General features: G+C 37.8%; 1 protein-coding gene across 1 annotated transcript in view; it reads right to left on the bottom strand.

Annotated features, from left to right (window-relative positions):
- The window catches only part of WDR70 (WD repeat domain 70), a 135,895-nt gene that overhangs the window by 18,179 nt on the left and 93,182 nt on the right, over positions 1-24,534 (bottom strand). Inside the window, exons 11-13 of the mRNA XM_074166134.1 lie at positions 23,299-23,398; positions 14,910-14,994; positions 13,677-13,815 (exon numbers count right to left, since the gene is read on the bottom strand). Of these exons, the coding sequence (XP_074022235.1) occupies positions 13,677-13,815; positions 14,910-14,994; positions 23,299-23,398 (324 nt within the window). The remainder of the gene's footprint in view (positions 1-13,676; positions 13,816-14,909; positions 14,995-23,298; positions 23,399-24,534) is intronic.

Raw genomic sequence — 24,534 nt, 5'->3', positions numbered from 1 at the left:
AGATGTGTCTCACCAGCACTGTGTAGAAAGATGGTCTCCCTTCCACCTGCTGACAACGGGCTTTTGTCTGATACAAATGTCTTGTGGGCTTCCTGCTGCCACCTTCTGTTTCTCTGAGACGGAAAGTGGATTTGCCACTCCACAGTCACTGTTTCAGAATAACTTGTTTCATTTTAAGGTTCTGCCCTGTGGTGGAACCCAACACAAACAAGGTGGTACTTCAGTTTTAATTGCCCCTGACACAGGAGCTCAGGCTAGAAGCAGTAACCTCAGCAGTTAAGAACCAACTGCAAGCTCTCACTCCACTTACCAAAGTGGTTCCATACTAGGTAAGAGAAGTAAAAGAGCAGGGAATTAAATTGCCTATCACTGCTCTTGGAAAACCTAGCACAAAAGACTTGACTAACTGGTTGTAAGGAAATCCTGTGGATAATAGCTTAAAGACTCAGAAAGTATGAACACCAGGATGACAAAAAAACTGCTTCACTTAACTAATTCTAGTTTCAAACCTTCAACGTAGAAAGATTTAACCCATTTCTTATAACATTTAAAGCCGAAACAAGGCAAATCTATGTAGAATCTGCAATAAAAAAATTTCAGGTTGTAGCTCAGCTTTGGAAATGGAAAATAACATCTTCTTATAACAAATAAGAACGATAAAATGCAGAATTTATCATCACATAAACATCTTCAACATTTGAAAAAAAAAATTCTGTAATGGCTAGATGTTCCGGACAGTATATCTTGCGAGCATTAAGTCCTGGAAGGCTATCATAAAAATCCTGAAAATAATTTTATCCATGGAACTGATGTGGCCAGCTTTGTGACCATAAGAACTGAAACTACAGGACTTACAAAAGACAATTACTAGTAATGATTTAAAAGCTGTTTGGTACTTTTGCTGTTGCAAAAACATTAAGTTCTTCAAATGAAATAAATCTGAAAAGCCTCTGGCAATGTCTATTGCATATACAAACACAGTAGCCTGCATTGGGAAATACTGGAAAAAGATTGTGAAAATACTTTTGTGAAGTCAGGCAGGAAAAATATTAAAAATGTTGACAGAAACACTCCAAATTTACCTTCTTCACTGTCGCTATGAGAGAGGTTAGAACAGATTCAGCGGGTACTATTGATAGTATTTGTCATTTTCAGGTAACAGGTTGTCTTGTAACGCTGACTTAAACTGAAAGTCAATTAAAAATTATCTACACAATTAAGACACCTTTTCTGGCAATCTGGATGAAAATGTTCATTTTCCTTAAAAACTGCCGCATAAAAATAAGAACATATTACTGATTGTTCTTGAAACTAGCCATACCTTTGCCTAAAGTTGCTATAATATTGTTTTAAATAGAAAATATTAATTACCCAAACAATACATAATTTTTACTTTATTTTTAAACTAAGCACTATACTCACTTCATACACCCAGCTCTTTTAAAATAAACTCCAGTTTTAGAAAGTTTTACCTATAATAACTTAAAAGCTAAATAATATGCGGTAATCTTAAACCTTAAAACTCATAAATACATAGAAAGGTGGCAGGCAAAAGTGATGATATCACTATTCCCTTGTGTGGTATTCCACCTGCACTGCTTCTGACACATGTGCAGTCCCAGCTCATGTGCATTTCTGGTGTGGTTCATAGATGGTCTCACCCCCAACAATTTGGTCTCACCTGTGTGTTTCCATTTGTATCATCTAAGCAGAGCTGCCGCTGCAGGTAAACAGTAAACTACACCAAACAATTTTTCTCTTAGGTTATTCTCCATCTGGGCTAGCTCACTAGGCAAACACACACATGGCTTTGCTGGTACTGTGCACCTAACAGAGCTTTGACGGGATTTAACAGAGGTGCCTCTAAATGAGAAACTGAAGCCTGAAACATAATTTTCTGTAACACAGAATGGGACATTTATTCTGGCCTAAAAATACACCCCTGTGTTTCACAGGCAAAGTGAAGAATAACTGAAGCAGATTTCTCGGCAAGTAAAAGCTAATTACCTCAACTGAAACTGTCCAGAGCACTTGGGTAACACCCCGATGGGAGTAAACAATGCAGGGAGGGCATTTTACAAGGTCAGCAAGAAAAGATTAAAATGATTTGTGGCATAGGAATGGAAAATTTACCCCTAAGATGAAACTATAAAGCTGGTAGGGTCATAAAACTACAGATGTCAAGGATTGAAAGATTTCTCCTGGATCTTTGCTTATAAAGATGGCTCAAGACTGCAGCAGCAAAGGCAAAATTCAGATCCCTGGCCCATGCTTCAGGTAAAAATACTCAGTTTTACACCATTAATAGAGCAGATCCAGGATGGGAAGAGAGCAGTCTCAGGGGGGTCAGTACAGTTTGGAGGCAGGAAGGGGAAGAAAGGTTAATAAATTCTAGTAAGAGGGACTAGGAAGGGTTAGAGATGTTTCTCATTGGGAAGAGAGACGGGCAGAGATTAGGGGAGTTATGAGAAGCTTTGGAGTGATGCACTACGGAAAACACAGATAAACCACATTAAGAAAAAAACCCTGAGCAAACCTAGCAAGCATTCCTAGTGCCTACATATTATAGAGTATGTAGATCTTTCCCCTACATGTTAATTCTTATGCCTAAAATATTTTTCTGCCGCATTCCAGAGCCTGAGCAATCACTTGAACTCACTAATATCCTTTGAATCTACCAAAATGTAATGTTGCCTATTATGTAACAGAATAAAAGGACAGGATATATACAGAACATCTCTTGAAAGTATTATTCACCTCTATCCTCTTTCACTCTGCTGCAAGAGAGCCAGGGAAAATTAAGGTTTCCCTCCATTGCTGTCTTCTTGTATTCCTATACTAACATTTTACATGTCTGTGAGCTGAAGCTGTACAAAAGCATTGTTTTCTTATTTTTCACATTTCAGTTGAAACTTTGACTGATATCCAACAAAATGTAGCTACCTTTATATGTACACAAACCCCAAGATAATACTCAATCTTTTGTGGTCAGCAAAATTTTATTAAACAGACACATATGTGTGTATACATATACTGATCTCATGGAATATAGAGGTCATAATTTGCTGCAAGACTGGTATGATATCAAGTGTCACCATTTCCAAAAAAATTCCAAGGACTTTCACATGTTTGATATAAATAGGAATCCTGATACTTTTATCCAGCACTTAGGTCAATGGGGCTATACTCTTTCCTTGCTACCACTAGATGAAAAGTAAATTAGACAATTAGAGGAGCCATATTTTACAATGATGTTTTAATTTCTTCTCTCTTCTTCAGGAGGTCTTACTGCTTCTCAATCAGGCATTGTTTTCTTTGGAAACAACCCCTTCTTCCTAAAGACAGTTAAGATTTAATGTTAAATACCATGCATTTGTCTTGGAAAATGAGTATTTCATGTGAAGTGTATTTTCAGATATTGCATGGTAATGTATCAGCTTTTTCAAGTTCATTAGTAAAACTCCTCCTGCCACAAGGGAAGATAAACATCCTTCCATACCAGTTATGCACTGTCAGAATAAACCTTTTCAATTTTTCTTTCTCTTCACTTCAGGCACAGCCTTTCTCTGACAGTCCTTGACTCGCAGCCTGCTTATACATTTGCTTCAAAATGCCAGAACTGATTATTCAGTTATCTGCAGCCATCAGACTTTTAGGCTAAGTTCACTAAATTCATGTCTGCTCCCATTGCTATTAGTGCAAACTGTTTAAACAGTACAGGCAAACAAATCTGGTAAATGGAGAAGTTGCATCTATCTACTTCCACACCTACAGAAAACTACACTGAGAGGGTGGAATTCCCTACTGAGTGATGCTAACATACAGCTGATATTCATTCCATCTCTGTGGTAAGTGTGCAGCCAACATCTCACTTGTCAACTGGAAAAAGCAAAAGTGAGTTCCTTGCAAATTACCACTAGAAAAAAAAAATACTGCTGATTTCAGATAAATACTGAAAATGGAGAGGGAACATACTAATCCTAAGCTTTCACACATCTCTTAACTGCTGAAGGAAGAACTCATGGGGGTTTGATGTTTCCTTCACATGATATTTCCACTGATTTAAAATAAAAGTTTGTTAAAATTTAGATAAAGTTCTGTAATCCTAAGGTGAAAATGATGATGTTTTGACAGTTATGTTTGGCAATCAGGTGCAAGTAACAGAGCATAGACTTAACTCTCAGCTAGCACAATCCTTTCATAGAGTGGCAGGCTTTTTTCCTGTAAATTGCCTACGGTCATAAATCCTTAAATCAATAGAAATGACTGCAGAAGTAACCCATTGTCTCTTACTTTGCTATTGGCAAGGTCAGAGCACAAGAGATGAAATGTCCCAGTGCTTTAGCAGGGGAAAATCAGCACCAATAGAGGTAAGTGAGGATCTTAGGTAGGACTTAGCTCAAAAACCCAAGATGTCTACACTTCTAATCTTTAGAGGTCTGCTCTTTAAACGCCTACAGACTTTCACTTCCCTTTATAGTTAATGGAGAGAAATAAGCATTTTACAGTGGCCTCCATCTAACCTATTTTAGATATCTATTTTAGGATGAGATAAAATCACAGCCTGGATGTGTTTATTTTTCTCTGTTGATTAGAAAAGGAGACTAGGGTGACTGGATCAGCTGTAGACGTCTATATTTGGTCAGGTGAATCCCTGCAGCCTACAGTGGCCAAAATAACTACATAAGAAAAACAGAAAACTAATGAGGATCTATGCTACAACATGTTGTGCTACTTACATAAAACTCTCCAGTTCAAGGATAAAGGACAGTGGAAGCCAAATTAAATACTCCTAGCGCAGAAAGAATACAGCAGATACAAACTCCTACAACTGTCCAACAAATCTTTAGAATCCTAGCTTGAAACATCAGGTCTAGCTCTGGAGATACTTAAAAACTGAATGGGGATAAAACAGAAACAAACACAGCCTATGTTCGCCCTTTTTGCTTACCCCTTTCCTAACCTACAATCTAATAAATAATTCCTTCAGAATCTGTTCTGAAGCCATACAATAAAAAAGTGACAGCAAGAGCTGCTGCTCTAAGAAAATATTTTCAGTTAGGAAAAGAAAAACTTAAACAAACCTTCTCTCTTTCCTATGTGTAGGCTTTGCTTCAGTGGCCATGACGGTATGTGATGGGTTCTGTTTGAACAGCGCTGCTGGGATTTGCTGCACTTGGCTGTCCAGACAGCTAGATAAGTGGCATGTCAGCAGGGAAGATAGTGAACGTGTAAAATGACAGTCTGAACATGGTCGTGGACTCTTTAAGGACAGGTCACCACACCAGTGGCCAAATTGGGCTTTTCTGACTGAACAGATCATTTATCTTAACTGTAATTTTTACAAATTCCAACATTGCTGAAAAAACCCCAACAAACCAGTATGTCAAAATCAGTGTACATACACATGCAACTGATTTATTTAGCACATCTATTCTGTCTTTTCTCCTCTAAAACCCCTACACTTTCATGGTGAAGTACTGCTTGTGCAATGCAGTATCTTTTAAACACAAAAGAGTTTAAAACATAATTAAGTAATGCTACTTGGGGAACCTAACTGCTTATTTGTATGTTTTTTAAAGAAACAGCAATTATCTTCCAAATTAACATTACCTGTTACCTAAGCCTACAGTTATATTACATTATGTTTATACTTGAGAGGGGTAAGCAATTTCAAGCTTGTGCTGGACTGAAGGATCAAATCTCGGTGTGCCAGCTTGATCTGCTACAGTTCTGGAACTTGCACAACATTAAGTCCATCTGACTTTAGTGATACAACTTCCCAAAAGAGCAGGGAAATGTATAAAGTTATTTCAGAAAAAAAAAAAAAACCTTTACTCATTTCAAAGGATGTTTACATCTTTAAACAAAACATTAAAATATCTGGATGCTAACAACTAGAGACAGCTTTCCATTTCCACAAAACCTTTCAACGATTGTTTCCCGCCATCCCTATTTGGCTATTGCCTCTTTTAAACAATTTCTTTAATTAGGAAGGATATTAAAGCAGTGGCTTTCAAGCTTTCCCATTCCGTAATGAAGGTGTGGGACCATTTAGAAACTTCAGATACTAGACTGCTGTACAGGGGATACAAATTAAGCTTTCGTACAAGTCTTCATGGACATGTTTGAAAGGGTCCACAGTTACCACGTGAAAACTTCTCTGCAACTACTTATGAAATAGATCCAAGTAAAAATGCATACACCACTTGTTAAAAGAGAGGAAAATACTTCAGTATATAATAAAAATTTCATTATGCTGGGCTGCAAGAAAGGCCCATATGCACTCTAACTTACAGGCAGCAGAATGACTCCTGCCTGTCTTCAACTTCTCAAAGCTTCAAAAGGAAACACTTATTTCCTCCCTTTCATTCCCTCATACTCCACATAAAGTTCAGAAACATGCCTAAAAGACTTTTAAGGAAACATGCCAGCACATTTTTTCCCAAATGTACAAAGATATTTTATCTCCAATTCTATGCAACTGGAATTTAAAGGAAAAATTAAAAAAAAAATTAAAAAAATCAGAAACTCAATATTCTAATCTGAAGCTAATGGCAATCTTTCCTTCAGAAACATCACTATTTCTACATAAAAATCAAGGATCATGAATCATGGTGGTTGACATGGAGAATGGAAAGTAAAATCAACTGGTACAGTTAGGATGGTAAGGAAAGGCTTCTTTATAGATAGGTCTTTCCTACTCCTACAGTCACCTTGATTTCTCTACCGAAAATCTACATGAAACAGCAGCTACATTAACTGTCTGCTCCCCTTCAAGAACAATAGAAGTTCTGCCTTAAGAATCATTGAAAGATAATGCTGCTCAGAGACAACATTAATTCCCACTGCACGATCTGTAATCTCTTTTCGCTGGTGTCTTAGAGCACAGTGGTGATCCAAAAGCCAATGACTTGGCTTGCCAGGCTGCTGCATGGGGGAAAGGTTGCTCTGCCTCCTGGATGCTCCCATCGACCAGAGGAGGGGAAAAAAAAACGTAGACTGAGTAACTCTTACAAAACCTTACAAAACCGCTGCATTTTTATTTTTAAAAAGTACTAAATAACAGATTCAGAACTATGCCATTTCCAAATGTCCGTGACGCTGAACAAAAAAATGTTATCTGTTTGCTTCCACCCTGTTTCTTCTTTTGAGCAAATACATGGTTAACACTCATATGTTGATACTATGCATGCTCTGATCCAAAAAAAAGGCTGCTCATACAATAAAAATACACTAATATTACATTTAAAATCGACTTTAAACCCCAATTGCAAAAATCTTCAGGTTTGAGATTCCCCTGGAGCTCTTCCAAGGAAAAGAGCCAACTACAATAAATAAGGTGGGAGGTTAGGGAATATCTAGAATGCAGTGACCTGCTATCATTAGATTTAAAATACTCATGAGAATGCAGTAGTAGAGGAAACAACACTAATGTTTTTCCCTTGTGAAACATGACTTAGGAAATGTGTGGAAGCATTCAATAGAAAAGGGACCAGAAATGGATAAAATTTACAATTTTCTACGTGGAAAACAGAAATATCCTAAAAACTTTTTCAGAGGCCAATAATTTAAAACAGGATCTCAATATAGAACATATGGATAGCAATGCTATATCACTTATCTTTCAAGGTACAGCTATAAAAAATATTTTTAGAAGTGAATTGAGCCACTGAACAACACTTTCCTTTATTGATGCATAGAAAAAGCAGCTTAATCAAGGTGGCAAACTGTTTTCCTTGTAAACGCAAGGTAGGGCATTTTCAAACACCCGCTCTGTTAAAATTACAGCCACGCTTTCATGACAGTATATCACAGAACTAAGGCAGACAACCTTCACATACACCTCCAATCTCCATTACAACCCCACTCTCCATTTCAGTGAGAGAACCTGCACAGTTTATTTCTCCCGCATATCTCAAACCTCTAGTGACAGCTCCCCTAAAACAAAGTACATGCTGCTGTAGGATATATAAAGGGAAGGGCCACATTGTCTTTACATATATGAAAGCAGATAATGAAAAATGACAACTAATCTCACTATAAAAGAAAACACATTCCTGTTATTCACCTTTTATACAATATTTGTTTTTAAACTTTAATCAGCACAAAAGTTTACTGGACCTTAGATATTGTATTTACTTCCTTATTGTGGGAAATGTGGATTTTCCTTTCAAATAAAATAAATGGCTTAAAAAAAAAACCAAACACCGAAGTAGCATGATGATCTCTTCCAGAAGTTTAAAGAATTTATTTTTCTTAAATTCAAAAGCTTTAAATCTTAGTGAAATGGGCCACAGTGGAAAAGCCCTTTACTGTATTACTGCACCTTATAAATAGTAAATGATATCGTTTGAGGTCAAGGAAAGAAATACTGCAATCCTATATCAACTGTGCATAAAGGATGCTGGAAATTTCATATTCCGTATTCCTTCTTTCCTTTTCACTCTTTAATCTAAAAAGAAGCTTTATTTATAGCTTGTCTCAGAAGACCTTCCTGAAACATCCCTTAGAGGTATTTTCAGAAGTATTTAATAATTTAACTTTTGCCTATATTTGAGAAACTAAGAAAATATTGAAGAATCCTCCTAACCGAAACAAGTTTCCCAAAACAACAACAAATCTATGGTTTTGGATTGTTGCTTATCTACAAAAACCTGCAGGATATTTTAAAAACTTGCACATCTCATTTTATAATGTACACAATCTCATCATCTTGGCTCATATTTAAATTAAATAATTACATTTTCATTTAAAAATAGCAATTTCTACAATTGTGCAACTTTTTTTTTTTCTTTTTCAGTGCCCACTCTTGCTTGACAGTAACGGGGTGTACTACTACTCCTTTCCATATGGGGAAAATGACTGCTTTACTGCTGCCAAAATCAATCTTGTCTGTAATAAGGATAACTACTGGGTGATCTGTTTGAACTAGCAAGTGAATGATAGGCATGTGAGAGTGATTCAAGTGGCTATCCACAGCTATTTTAAGTTAAACTGACATAGGGGGAAATGTTGTGTACCCAACTCCATTTCCCATACACTAGGTATTTATAACTGGTTCCCACGAAGATCTCATACTTGCATAACCAAACCAAGAATTAGGAATAAACCCTCCCTGACTTGCATCTGACAATGAAATCCTCCTTCTATTCCAGAAAGAGAGTTACAGTTACAGACATTCCAAAAGATGAGATCTCATCCCAAAGCAGCTACGGGTCTTCCTCCCTCTCATAATACCTGAAGAACAAGAAATGGCCTCTGAGGTTCTGTGCACACACTTTGTACCCCTCTTCTGGCAGTCACATTTCCTGACATCTGTTTAAGTCTCCTCATCCATCTAAATGGAGTGAAGAAACATTCTGCATGCAATTATAAATCTTTCACATAAAATATGCCTCAAAGGCTCAAATTGAGAAAGGTTAACACAAACGTTTTCTTGTGGATATTTGAGGTGAGAGCAAAAGAACCGTTCACAGATAATACTGTCAAGGTAGAAGAAAGAGAACCAGAAAAACTATGAAAAAGCTGCATGTGCATAACAGGATTTTTTGAAGTTTGGTTCTTGTTAGAGAGGAATTCTCTACAGTTCAGCACACGTAACTATGGTTACTGTAAAAAACCCTGATAATGTCCAATCACACCTGTACACACTGAGCCAGAGCGTAGCCCAAGCACTGCATGGAGAGAGCACCAGCTTCCTTACGAAAGCGGGAGAGGCAGGAGCTCTCACTCCCAAATTTTGATCTAATCTGCAGTAAGTAAATGACCCTGCCAGTAACCTGCAAATGGGTAATTTCACTCTTTGATAAACTCATGGGAAAAAAGCAAAAGTCCACTCAGTGCTATTAATTGTCAAATTCCTGTCTGCATCAAGGTATCTCTAAGTTAAGGATCACTGGAGGCAGAACAGGATAGTCAGAGAAGCATCACTGCCTGTTTTCCCTGATTACGCGTCCTCCTGCCAGCGCACTGTTACTGGCCAGAGATGGAGCCCATGGTCTGCACCACTTCTGACATCTATTTGGTTTTTCTTCAAAAAGTATTGCTATTAATCCAAGAAGCTTGAGTCCTACAGAAGTCCCAATGCCTACATGGTGGGATGGCATTCAGTAGTGAACACGATACTGTCACTAGTTTAGCCATGGATTGTAACTGGGGGAAAAAAAAACAACAAACACACACCACACAAAAAACCTAATACATGAAATGAAAAGCCAGTTAATATTCTATACCCAGCCACAACAACAGAGACTAATCAGACTGTTAGTCCATTAGTAAAACCACAAGGTTTCACTCCAGCAGCTCTGAAACAGTAATGGGTTTTCCCATGAAAACTTGAAAGAAAAGGTGAAAAAAGGTTTGTGTGGTATGATGGAAAGGAATGCCAGACACAGCTTTGGTCAAACATTCCCACTAAATATTTTCCCATTACCCCCTAGGTTCATTCACAGGCCAATTGCACTGGCTATTTACCAAGGAGGTTTAAGATAATGTTTACTGCTCTTTAGTGTTTTTCAATTTTCTAAGCTTACCAGCATTTCCTTTAAAAGATCCCTGTGAAATTAAAAAAGTAACACATTAATAGTTTGTTTTCTCTTCTCAGTAGATTTTCTGTAATTCTGATTATATACGTTCTACCACTAAACTAGTACACGTTTACTCTCAAAAAGTCTTATTATTTTCATTTTATACTTGAAATAAATGACTAATGATGCCCTTTTTCTTTAGCAATTTGGACTAAATCCAACTGAAATCACTGAAATTATTTTCATAAGGAATGAGAGCACATAAAGCTCTTTGCAGAGATAGATGTTGGTGCATTTGTGCTTTTATTATATATTGGCATAGTGTAACTTCATCTATGCAATGCCAAAAAAATCAAAAATAGAAACATTGAAATTACATATTTAAGCACTAGATAACATTAAAAAGGTAAAGTAGGTTATTTAGTTAGAGAAGACAAACTGAAGTCTTAGACATTACGTGTTTATCTTTGATTACACTGCTATCTGCATTTTTGAGAGAGTATAAAGAAAAAATGGAAACTAAGAAAGCAGTCTATAGAAAGCAAGCCATTACTGCACTGATAAAAAAAAGCTATGATAAACTACACACAAGATACTATAGACCAATATTATAGACCAAATCTACCAAATTTATATTTTTCCAACAAACAGCAGGTACTGCTCATAAAATACAAAAGCCAGCTTCTTGAAAATTCTTTTGGTTTTAGTATGCCTTTTTGTGTTTATATTTCATCAAACACTGTAATTTGAGAAGAAGAAAAGAACACTAATGAAAAAGCTAAAAGAAATAAAAATATCTTGAAAAAATATACTGCTTTAATTTTGTAACACCACTTAACAGTAATTTTTCTTTTAGATTCAGGTTGATATGCTTAGCTTAGATGTGTAGTGCTGAAGTTGGAAGCTAGAGAGACTGATTGTAGACATATTATTAGTGCTCACTCACTGAAAATTATATCATAAGATCAGCATTTAGAAGTCTCAATTCTTCACCTACTATTTCCACTATTTTCATTTGATCCATTATATTCAAAGCAGGAGAATGACAGTCTTAAATTTTATAGCTATAACTATAATTTATAACTATAAATGAAGAAAAACAGCAGCACTAAAATTCTATAGACAAAAGTAATTTACTACAGTCTTAAAAAGTACCATATAAATATCAACACCTATAGTATGAAATTATGAACCTGCTGAGATTTGTACACATACTTAAAATCTTACTGTTAGTGGCCCCAGTGAAGTCGCTTACTGACCCCTACTTTTGTTTTTCCAACAATTTCCTACTGTTGGTTCTCAGCTCCATCTCTCTTTTGCATTTTGAAGCAGAAGAACAGAAATTTATCTCTTGATTTTGAGAGAAACTGATAGCAAAACAATCCTTTCTAGACTCTGCTGTAGCATTATCTGTCCCAGGAGGTAAACTGACCCTCTACTTCAGAGAATCAAAGAACCATTTTTCTGGGAAACAAAGTTAGCAAATGAAATTATTTCCTTTGAACATAAAACAGGTAGCTTGGTGAGCAGTAATTCTCACTATTTCATTTCTTTCAGAGGTACAGAATCCACCATTGACAAGCTTCTCATTCTTCCCATCTTAAAGCTCAAGTGAAGTTTCTGTATGCTGTTACCAGCCTCACTACCACTAAATGGAGATGCCATCATGGCCACAACAGACACTTAGCTCTAAGGAGTCCAAATTCATGTGAATTGCTAAGCTATTTTGTTTCCTGCGCCCAAGGACAGAAGAGCTCCTACAACAATCTACTTCTTGCACTTCATCTTAGGTAGTTGTTTTCCTTTCCTCTGTCATGAAGTTTCAGAGGGGATACTGAGGCAATCATGTTTTGTCTCAGAAAAAGGTTATAAATAGTTGGCTATAATACTTGTATCAGAAAACTGAAATCCTCCTGAGCTGAGGTTTGGTATGTTCCATAAGAGAAAAATTTAAAATCTAATTTATGCTATCTTTGGAGAAATTCTTTAGTACTAAATAAAACTTCCGATGTCATACAAAAACTGTATTTAGAATATATGTTTAAAATGAAAATAGGGTTTTTTTTCCCCTCCATAAAAAACGCAAACTTTCTGCTCTGACATGTATTCTGCATTTTTTTATTTGCATAACTGCTCCCACAGAAATGATGGATATAATGTTCATCTAAGCAGATTTTGCTTTGGGATGAATTAGAAGAGAAAATGGGGTTTGAAAAGAAAAGTAAATACAAACATAAATTCTGCATAAATTATCTCCAGCACAATGGGTTATGGTCTGCTGTGCAAGGAAAGCCAGCTGTGTTGGGTTAAGAAAAGTGCAGAAAGATAAAACAATATTCTGAAACAAAGCGACAAAATTGCTATCTGGTAGACTGCAACAACTAATGGGACCTCAGCATACCAATGTATGGCCAGACAACAGAAATCTACCTCTCCATTTTGAGAGAAACTGAGCAATACTTAAGCAATGGCAATTCTGTTTGAATTTCTCCCAATCCTGTTTGTTTTAATCTATTAGCTTACTTGTGTACACCACAGGAGTGAAAGGACCTTTTTTCAACTATGATATTATCACAGATTCACAATTTTAGGTTTTCATATTACTGGTGAGAATGGTATTTTTGATGGAGGGATTCCTAATGATGCCTTCCTTTTGCCACAAAATTGTTGCATTTACACAAGCTAGAGTTCACTGAAATACATTCTATAGTAAGCACAAACCTAGTGTCAGGGACAAAGAGGAGTTTTGTCACAATGTGGCATTTCACCATGGAGTGGAGTAAACAGCATACACGTGTAAGAAGTTTAGAATTCGTGCCTCACTTCACAGATATCCTTGAGAAACACAATGGCAACACCAAAGCAGGGATCTCCTAGCACTTAAACACTTCCAAGTGTTCAAGGATTTTATTTTTTTTTAATTGAAAGAATAGTACCTATTCAGGCCACTCCACCTCTCTCTCTTAAATATGGAGTAGAGAAATTATAGTAGTGATAGTAGATCATTACCCATATAAGGGACAAAAAGCATATTTCACTGAATTTCACTGAATTTTTTTTAGAGTTGGAAGGGACCATATATAAATCATATGAATATGATTTAATTCATATTTTGAATGGCTGGCAAAAGAAAACTAAAATACATACCGCATCTGTAACTTCTATCTCATACAACTTCTGGAATGTCTCCCGATAAAAGAAAAAAAGCTTCCCACTGCCACCACCTTTCTTAACAGAGGTGCCTGTGACAAGTATTTTATCATCTGGGCTGAAACAACAATCTGTCCTGTTGAAGAAAACAAATCATCATACTGGGCAAATCAATAATTAATGTATAGGGAACATATATAAATTGAACTCCTTAAAAATGTAACTTTCTATTTGTTAATTATTTCAAGACAAAGCTTTAAAAAAAAAAAAATCTTTTGCCAGCTGTCACCTATAACTATATTTATCAGACACAGTTCACATGTACAATTACAGCTGTGCACAGAAAGTACAAAACCGGCAGATCCAATAAAAATTCTCCTCCCAACAAAATTATCCTCCACTCAAAAGTCTTGTAAACTTTTCAACATGAGAAACAAGCAAACAAAAACTGTTTTCAAATCTGGTTATCATCGTTAAGTAAAAAAATAAATCAATCATGAAATCTGTTTTTGCTGATGAAACATTCTTCAACAACGCAAGGCAGTGTGTTTATACAGTGGCCAAAAATGTTTGTATGTTTGCTTTTCCTCTATGCTACAAATTGCAGTCAAGATTGAGCTGTCCATGGCCTGCCTTTCTAAGATCTTATTTCAAAAGTATAAACTGTCCTTATAGATGGATTTGGCTGTGCTACAGCTATAAAAATGCAGGTAATACCAGTAAAAATATTAAATACAATACTTAGCACTATGCAGTACGGTATAGTATTTTAGTCTTAATGAACAGTCATCAGCACTTCTAACATCATAACTTGAATTAATACCATGCACCTTCATGTTATGTCTACTTTTCAATCCAGCTCATTTTCTATTAATCATAGACCAAATAAGAATGAGGATTACTTATATATCTCATTACACAAACATAAGGCAATGAACTGGCCTCCTCCTGAAAAATTGCTAATCTAATTAGACAGAAGGCATATGAGACTGAAAAATGGCATAAAACAAGCAAAGCTATCTACGAATTATCACAAAAAATACAAGATCTTTTAAAGCAATGTGAAGTCCTAGAATAGCAAAGAATCCCCACTGTACAGTCCTCCCTGTGCAGTCCTTTCTGTACAGTTATGAACCTAGTGAAAACTGAGGAGGAGAACTCTGAGAGACTCCCTCCTGTTCAGCACAACTACTGCTATTTCTACTAGCTGGAATAAATTAGAGTACTTACATTGGAAAGAAGCTGGGCAGTCTTTCTGCTGAATTAAGAGGCTTTTTAAATTGTCTGATATCCCATAGCTTTAAAGTATCATCTCCTATGAAACAAAGAGAACAAAGGTTAGCAATAAAGAATTTAAGTCAAGAATTTAGACCTGCAGAAAATTTCATCCTCTGATTCAGACACAAAAAGAAGAGAATGATACCGTAGAAGCACTTGAAATGGGGATGATTTGGAAGTTTTTTGTCCCCAAATGGCTATGAAAGTTCAAGGATGAGAATTTCCACCTGCTGCACACCAGTAGAACAGAAACTTCTCCTTAGTGGCTCAACTACATCATGGCAATCCCTCCTCACAAGAACCATTATTCACAGTGAAATCACATTCCTCAAACACTAATTTATTCTGCATTTGTGAGCGTTGGTGCTTTGCTACTGGGAATAAATTTAAAGTTTTAAGATTTCAAAAGAAATTAAAATGTTGCTATCAGTGGTCTAGATCAAAAACTAAACAAGTTTTATGTGTCTGCCTTCTACTTGCCCTGAAAAAATGATCAAGAAGAATGGAAGGCACATGAAGTCTTCCCCCTTCTTTAGAAGGCAAACAACAAACTGCAATCTCAGTATGGAAAACAGGCCCTGGAATCAGTCAGAAATCCTTGGGAAGGAACAGAAGGGAAGTAAGTGAACCCGCACTTAGTATAACAAAACCTTTTCACACCCCTCCACACCACCTTTGGCCATAAAAGCCAAAATCGAGGTTACAGCAAGACATTTATAGCAATTCTTGTCTGTGTTTGATAAACATGGTGTGACTGCAGGCCTGTAAAAGTCAGCCTGTTTATTCCTTTCGAAAAGTTATGACATATTAACAAAGTGAGAACAGGCAAAAAAAAAAAAAAGAGATTAGTTATCTAAATCTATGCTGATCATCCCTCTGGGACACATATTTCCCGCATGAGAGGAGCTACAGAATTTGAGCTTTGAAGCACCTCACTCAGGCACTGAGACATCTTGGATTGGACATCAGTGTCTCGGTGCCTTCAAGAGTGAAAAGAGGGAGTTTCAAACAACAATTCTCTTTAAAAATATCCAGAGACTAATTTTAGACAAAAAGTGAAAAAATCTTCCCATCCTAGGAGGAAAAGGAGGCAAGTGGCTGGTAATCCACAGACCTGCTTCATTCCAAAGCACAATCCTTGCAGGGAAGTAATATTGTTGTCTAAAAGTATTTTGTGGATTCACAGCCTTTGAGACCAAAAGCTTAAATGAGGCCTTGAAAATAAAATGTTAAAAAAAAAAAAAAAGTAACATGCTGTAACAAAAGAAATCAAGGCCAGCAGTACCCTTTACAGGGAAAGCAGTAATGTGTGGCCTCGTACATCATGTATGTTTATATTAAAGACTAGGATAACTCCTTACTACAAAATATTTTTAAGAAGTGGACAACTTAAATAAATGATGTCTAGAGCAGAGTATAATTCTGTTCATTGGAAAGCTAAAAAAATGACAAGAAAGAAAAATGTTGAGTCCCTATTTTGGGAATATCTGTTTTCTTATTGTTTCTCAGTACACTCCATCCCCAGCACTTCAAAGCATTTGGTCTTGTAATATGAATCCTCTCTTTTCCCTCCTACTCCCAACAAAAAAACCTACTTATCTGCGAGATGTTATATCTAAAGTACAAGTACTTTATAACTGCATGCAAAGGATACCAATTGGCCACTCTGCAAATCTCCTGGTTAGGGACGGACCTAAGGCTAGCAGCCAAGGCTGTTCTGTTCCCAGTGGAATGAGCCTTGACATGATCTTCAAGTTGTAGTGCTGCCAGGCTTTAGCAAGAGAGATGCTGTCAGACATTTAGCTATAGCTCTTCTGTTAACAAGAAAATTTAATCTGCTGGTTTAAAAAAATTAGTAGACTCTAGAAGGACTCAAAAGTTGTGGTTGATTTCAAATCAACACATTTTACACTGCGCAGAAATAGATGAGTAAGTATTTGGAAAGGGAGAAATGCTAGTAGAATGATTGGTCAATGATGTGAAACCCTTACCATCATTAAGGATTTGTCCAAATTCACTTCTTATCAAAAATTTTCTGTGTTGCAAATATGATATTGGTTCCTAAATCTAATCTGCATTTGGAGTTGAAATCACTCTCACTAAGAAAACAGACTTGGTAACTTTCCACACCACCAAGGATTTTTTCCACTAGCATCCTTCTATTGGTGCTTAAGGGGCTTCTTTATGAGAGCTGTAGCAGTACTGATCTATTTTTAATTATTTCATACAAGGACAAAAACAGTTATCCTTAATCAAAAACACAGAAACAGAAGTTGTGCAGTTCAGTATGAAGCATTCAATATAGTCCACTCAGATCATTCACTACTTTTCTTGACGGCAGACTTCTCCAAAGCCTGGCAGGATTATTCGAAGATTTTATAGCATTTTTAGTAGCATTTCAAACTCTATTCTTTGCCATTTTAATAAGGAGGATACCAATAAACAGGCTCTGGTCTGATACGATCAGGTCAGACACCATTATGCTAATGGTATTGAGCACTGGACTTACAAAGAAGTAAAAATTAGGTCCTAGAAAACAGTCTTTGGTAAGCCAGGATAGGCATTTTTCAAACAGCTTTTAAACAAAGTAATGCACTGATACTATAAAGATTTTATCTGATTTTTTTTTCTCTCCAAAAGACACTGACCAGGAAGACAAGTACATGGATGCAAATAGGCCCAAAAGAAGCAAAAGTGCTTCCAGAAACTCAAACGGTTGCTGAAGTCAGCAATACTCTTTAAGAAGCTCCTACTTTAAAGAGAGAGGCAGCTCTAGAACATATTATGTTTACAAACTCTGAGCCTTTCTGTGAAGGCTCATATTATATATATCCGAGGAGAGGCACCTTACAGAACAAAGTATATGCCTCTGCATTCTACTCTGGTTCTGCAAGAGGAGCTGCAACAGCTAAAGAACGACCTTCGGAGGCACTACAGGTCAGGACCAGGCTCACCCCAAGCCAAAGGCCTTAGGAGGGAAGTCACAAGTTGGGAAGTCATTGCTGGGCCACTCTCCATCCTCTTTGAAAGGTCCTGGAGAACCGGTGAGGTGCTTGAGGACTGGAGGAAAGCCAGTGTCACTCCAGTCTTCAAAAAAGGCAAGAAGGAAGACCTGGGAAACTACAGGCTGGTCAACCTCACCTCCATCCCTGGGAAGATGATGGAATGGCTCATCCTGGGTGTCATCTCAAAGCATATAGAGGAAAAGAAAGCTATCAGAAGTAGTTAGCATGGATTCACCAAGGGGAAATCATGTCTGACTAACCTGATAACCTTCCATGGTATGACTGGATGGATAGATGAGGGGAGAGCAGTGGATGTTGTCTGCCTTACCTTCAGCAAGGCTTTTGACAGCAACTCCCACAGCATCCTCATAGGTAAGCTTAGGAAATGTGGGTTAGATGAATGGACAGTGAGGTGGATTGAAAACTGGCTGAAAGACAGAGCTCAGAGGGTTGTGGTTAGCGGCTCAGAGTCTACTTGGATGTCCGTAACAAGTGGTATTCCCCAGGGGTCAGTACTGGGTCCAGTCCTCTTCAATATATTCGTCAATGACCTGGATGAAGGGATGGAATGTACCCTCAGCAAGTTTGTTGATGATACAAAACTGGGAGGGGTGACTGAAACACCAGAAGGCTGTGCCACCATACAGCGAGACCTGGATAGGCGGGCAGAGAGGAACCTGATGAAGTTCCACCAGGACAAGTGTAGAGTCCTGCATCTAAGGAGGGATAATCCTATGCACCAGTACAGGTTGGGGGCTGACCTGCTGGAGAGCAGCTCTGAGGAAAAGGAACCGGGAGTCCTGGCGGACAACAGGATGACCATGAGCCAGCAATGTGCCCTTGTGACCAAGAAGGCCAATGGCATCCTGGGGTGCATCAAGAAGAATGTGGCCAGCAGGTTGAGAGAAGGTCGAGTCCTTCCCCTCCACTCTGCCCTGGTGAGGCCCCATCTGGAGTACTGTGTCCAGTTCTGGGCTCCCCAGTTCAAGAAGGACAGGAAACTGCTGGAGAGAGTACAGTAAAGGGCTACAAAAATGATTAGGGGAATAGAACATCTCTCATGCAGAAAGGCTGAGGAATTTGGGTCTTTTTAGTCTGGAGAAGACCGAGGGGGTATCTGATCAATGCTTATAAATACTTAAAGGGTGGGTGTTGGGGGGATGGGGCCAGCCTTTTTTCAGTGGTGCCCAGGGACAGGACAAACTTGAACAGCACAAACTTGAACATTTAGAAAGTTACATCCAAACATGAGGAAGAGCTTTATTTTGAGGGTGGCAGAGCCCTGGAACAGGCTGACCAGAGAGGTGGTGGAGTCTCCAGCTCTGGAGACATTGGAAACCCGCCTGGATGCGTTCCTGTGCGACCTGCTCTACATGGACCTGCTCTGGCAGTGGGGTTGGACTAGATGATCTCCAGAGGTCCCTTCCAACCCCGTATCATTCTGTGATTCTGCACTTACACTTGAACAGCTGTCACCATCACCTGCATCCATACCAGCCTGGCCAAATATGTAAGTCCATCACTGTCTAAATACATGGAAGTGAAGGATACTGGAAGACTTTGAGAAAGCCATTTCAACTCCAAATGTAGAAATAGTTGACTATGCCTATTAAAGCTAGTGAATGCATTTTTGGCATTGTTTGAAATGAACATCAGCGTTGATCTCCTGAGAAATATTACTTGACGTAAAACTTGATTTTTAAAATCCTAGTATCTGTATTTACCTTAAAGAGGAATATATTATTACCCTGTAAAATAGAAAGTCGCTATACATGCTGCTTCATAATCCTTAAGTAAAAAGGAAACTTTCCTACTTTTTAAACCAACTTCAAAATTAAATGTTTGATTTTTCCTCAAGAACATTGTGCAAAGAGAAATACAGCTAAAACAAAAAAAACCCCACCAAACTCAAAACCAAAACATCAGAAGGAAATATACAAAAAATAATTTTTTAAGCTCAAAAGAAATCATGGATCTTCATAAGCTATCTGACAGGCTTAGATGTGAATATTCCTTCTTGGGTTTAACTACGGTGCACTTCTGAGGAGAAGGATCTGGGGGTCCTGGTGGATAGTAAACTATCCATGAGCCAGCAATGTGCCCTTGTCGCCAAGAGGGCCAATGGGATCCTGGGCTGCATAGGGAAGAGTGTGGCCAGTAGGTCGAGGGAGGTCATTCTCCCCCTCTACTCTGCACTGGTGAGGCCACAACTGGAATACTGCATCCAGTTCTGGGCTCCCCAGTTCAAGAGAGACAGGGAACTACTGGAAAGAGTCCAGCATAGGGCAACAAAAATGATTAAGGGATTAGAGCATCCCCGTTATGAGGAAAGGCTGAGAGAGCTGGGGCTGTTTAGCCTGGAGAAGAGAAGGCTGAGGGGAAACCTTATTAATGCTTATAAGTATCAGAAGGGCGGTTTGAGGGAGGATGGAGCCAAACTCTTTTCAGTGGTTCCCAGTGGTAGGACGAGGGGCAAGAGGCACAAGCTGGAACATGGGAAGTTCCACTCAAATATGAGGAAGAACTTCTTTATGGTGAGGGTGACAGAGCACTGGAACAGGCTGCCCAGGGAGGTTGTGGAGTCCCCTTCTCTGGAGATTTTCAAGACCCACCTGGATGCAGTCCTGAGTAATGTGCTCTAGGCAATCCTGCTTCAGCAGGGGAGTTGGACTAGATGATCTCTAGAGGTCCCTTCCAACTCCAACAATTCTGTGATTCCGTGAATATTTTTTCCTACCTAAATTTACTGATTAAGATGGCACTGAATCTGCACATTGTTCATACCACAGAAAATAAACAACCCACGAAACTAATAGCTATGACGAGATTCACAGAATCAGTGAAGTCACCGCTTCACATTATGACAAAAACTAACTCCATAAATTCTGAACGTATCAGGAGTCAAAAAAGCATTGCCTGTGGTGGTTTTTTTAATTTTTATAATAGGACCCCAAGTCCAGTCCTAATGCTTACCTCTTCATTGCTAAACAAAGAAATCATTCCCCAAATACTGTCTTCACTGTATGTAGAAAAAATTACTTTCATGGTTACAGGAGTGCAAAAATACAAGTTTCTGTCAAGTTGCCTACCTAATATCCAAAAAGAGTAAGCCTGGGAATTCTCATAAGTAGCTCCTTAGCTTTTCATTTTCCCTTGTGCTTGCAGCTGAGCCCTGCTCCATCTCCCTTATATCCAGCACAGAATCTACATCAGATGCAGGAGAGTCAATCAGGCTTTCAGTGAAAGTCCCCATTCGCCAAGCAACTATTCTCTCTTTGATCCTCAGCACTTGGCAGGTGTGTTAATCTATGAATGCTGGATCCACATCTGCTTTTATTGGCATGGATTCAAAGCAATACTCATATTAAAGCACTAACCAAACAAGTCAAAATAAGGTATGAATTCTTATTCTTTAGCATAGTGCACACAGAGCATGAAGCTTTTTTTTTTAATACACTAGACAAAGGTAACACTTTCATCCACACTGAAGGGCCAAATTTCCGTACAGTCTTAAATTCTGTGAACAATCAATCAACAATTTATATAGCTTAGAGCAGTGTGGTAGATAAAACATAAGTAAGTGAAAGTCTGTTTAACGTGACACAAAATCTGGAGACAGGTGAGGAAGCGCAGGCAACCAAAATTGCCACATGCAATAAAAACAAGCAAAGGTCATTTATGTGATCTACATTTATAAATGTGAAACATAAGAGAATTTACATAAATGGACATTTCAAGACAGCACTACTGAATATTCCTCACGTATGTATTAACGTTGTTTGCTGTTAATATTTAAAAGCACACTGAGGTTTCTCTTTAAATCTTAAGAAGTACATCTGCGTGAATTTTTGGGGGCAACTCCACCGGCAGACAGATGCAGCATTTCACTTAGCCCAGAACAGAAAGACAGATGGTTTGCCTACTCTCCAAGGAGGAGAAGGTTCTCACATAGTTACTGTTGGCTTCAGTAAGGAACAGCAAGGTTAAGAGTTTTACTCAACCACTTAGGACTTATTCATGATGGGTACAGTGGCAGTAGAACTCTGGGTCCAGGAGCCTGAACAGCAATATAAGAAACAACCCAAGTGCAATTAGTGTGCCCTAGTAAGCTGTCAAGGACAAGACCACCATCATCTTACTCTGAAACATGTGATCTGGGGAACATAATGTTTGGACTCTTAGAAATGTGGCAAAACATACAAAGAAGTCAGTGAGGTAGCCCCCAAAAGCAGCTGCATATTGCTGTAAAAGCCACCAATGCCACTCTACTCATTGGTCCCACTCTACAAGGGGAGGACACAAAGCAGCTGCAAACTACAGCCCCTGCTTCAGAGCTTTTGCCATCTATGAAAACCTCTATCCTGGTATTTTGTGTATGTAATCTCATTCTGCCTTTGTAGCAAACTGGCCAGATGTCCCGTACATATGTTAAGCACAATGTTAGCTGACGTGAACATATAGCGCCTCTCCCTAGGCCTGTTTATTTGGCCTTGGGGCCATGCTAATGCATACGCATAGCTTCTGGTTACAGCTGGTTTCCATCCAGACAGCTCGGATTGTATGCCTGCACCTGTCTGCAAAATACTGGGTAGACAAATCTCTGTATGAAAAGCTGTCTTGGGCAGACACCATTTTATCCAATACATCTAATACCGGCGTGAATGAGTCTTCGAATGTATCTTTCTCTTCTCAACCCTTCTCAAGCCTTCTCTTATCTCTTTCTCTTCTCTGTATCTAAGACTTTTTTATGAAAGTTTTATCTGACATTTAAAAACTTTTTTTGCCAAGCATGTTTTGGCCACTCACTTCCAGACATGACCTCTTGATGTTCGTAATATAGACTAGATAAAAATTCCAATTAGAACAGAAAAGGACACTGCATAAGAAAGCTGCTTGAGGAATTAATAATGACAGAACAGAGATACTGTTATTGAGAGTCAGTAATCTTCCTGGAAAGAAGTAAGTAATGAAACTGGTCTTGTTTTATTTTTAATTAAGCTAGTAATTTCCTTTTGGTGTATTATTAATGCTAGACAAGAAGACAGATCAGGAACTGTGTAATTTAAACAGAAAAGTTCTCTTAAAATATTCCTTAACTGCCATAAAATGCACTTTCAGGAACACAGTATTGTACGGTGCATCAAAATAAAAGATGTAAATTGTGAAATAATTCAGGTTTAAATCACTAGTTTCTGATTTCACTATCTTGCCACCATCATAAAAGATTACATTCAATGATGATACAATTTAAATGGTTTGTTTACCAAACCATTTCACTTAGTAAAGTTAAAATTGTCTTACATTCAACACATCACAGGGTTCTTTCAAACACCTACCTCCACGGCTGGCAAGGACAGTACCATCATAGGAAAATGTCAAGCATGATGTGTCAGTGCCTGGAGCATGGGCTTGCCTGCAATGGAACTTTGTGTGTACCTGTTTGACAAACAAGGAAAACATTAGAAAATTTGCTTATTTCAAGACAGGACAAACATTTCTTTATAGCATTTTTTGTACTCTGCTGCTATTCCTAAACTCAAACAGAAAATCTTGCATTTTTAGCAGGTACAGAAGCTAAATATTTCTGCAGCCTTTTAAAAATGTCATGGTGTTTCAGAATAGGCTTCCATAATAAGAGCTTGAATGCAAAATTTGACTTTTTCATAGGTTTAATTATAAAGCCCACATTTACATAGCATCAGTGCTCTTGGAAAACTCCCACTAACGCTGAATAAAGGTAGTTATGCCTGGTTAGGACAAAAATAAATTTTAAGACAGTTCTCAACACTCCCCTAATCAGGCTTATAGTTTAAAAAAATACACCAAAATACATAATTTGGGAAGGACTTGAAGAAAGATTGGAATAATATACTTTTGACAGATTTAATCCCTGCCAAAATTAATGGCTTATGTAACAGAACAAAGCTCAGATATTCTGAGGTTTGTATTCCATTTAGCTGCAATAAAATTCAAGTTTGGGAATGATGTATGTTTATTTTTAATTATTTCTATTTTGCTGATAATCCTAGAGAACGGCAGAAATTACTTTCAATTTAACATTTTGTACTTGTATAGAGCTGACTTTTTATTAAGTCACTATTTAGTAAACCCCCTAAAAATTCTATTAAAAAGGGAGGAACCTCAATTACATTTTAGCACTTTTGCAAAATCAAGATTTCCTACTTCCCAACCAAAAACAATGGTCTCAGCTAAGATACCAAGATGTCTTTTCTGCACATGAAGGGAAAATGGAAGAAAAAGAAAAGGACAGAAACAGGGATTCAAGATTTTGAGACAGGTTGGCTCCTTTTTTAATACCTAGGAAATGACATTTCTCATTTGCCCTCTTTTCCTAACATAAAGCTAATCCATATAGCTGTAAAACAAAGCATTCAAGAATTAAAGGTTGCTTGCACAACTGTATCTCAGCTTCCTATCTGAAAGACAAGAATTAAAACATTCCTTTCCTCATACAGAGGGGAAAAGACCAAATCAGTGACCTTAAAGTCCTTTATTTACCACAGCAATGAGCAAAACAGAAAAATATGTACAGAAGCACGTATTTTCAGAGG

The sequence above is a fragment of the Numenius arquata genome, chromosome Z (assembly GCF_964106895.1).
Source record: "Numenius arquata chromosome Z, bNumArq3.hap1.1, whole genome shotgun sequence".
In the NCBI taxonomy this organism is placed as follows: domain Eukaryota; kingdom Metazoa; phylum Chordata; class Aves; order Charadriiformes; family Scolopacidae; genus Numenius; species Numenius arquata.
This window is presented reverse-complemented; position numbering and strand designations above follow the sequence as displayed.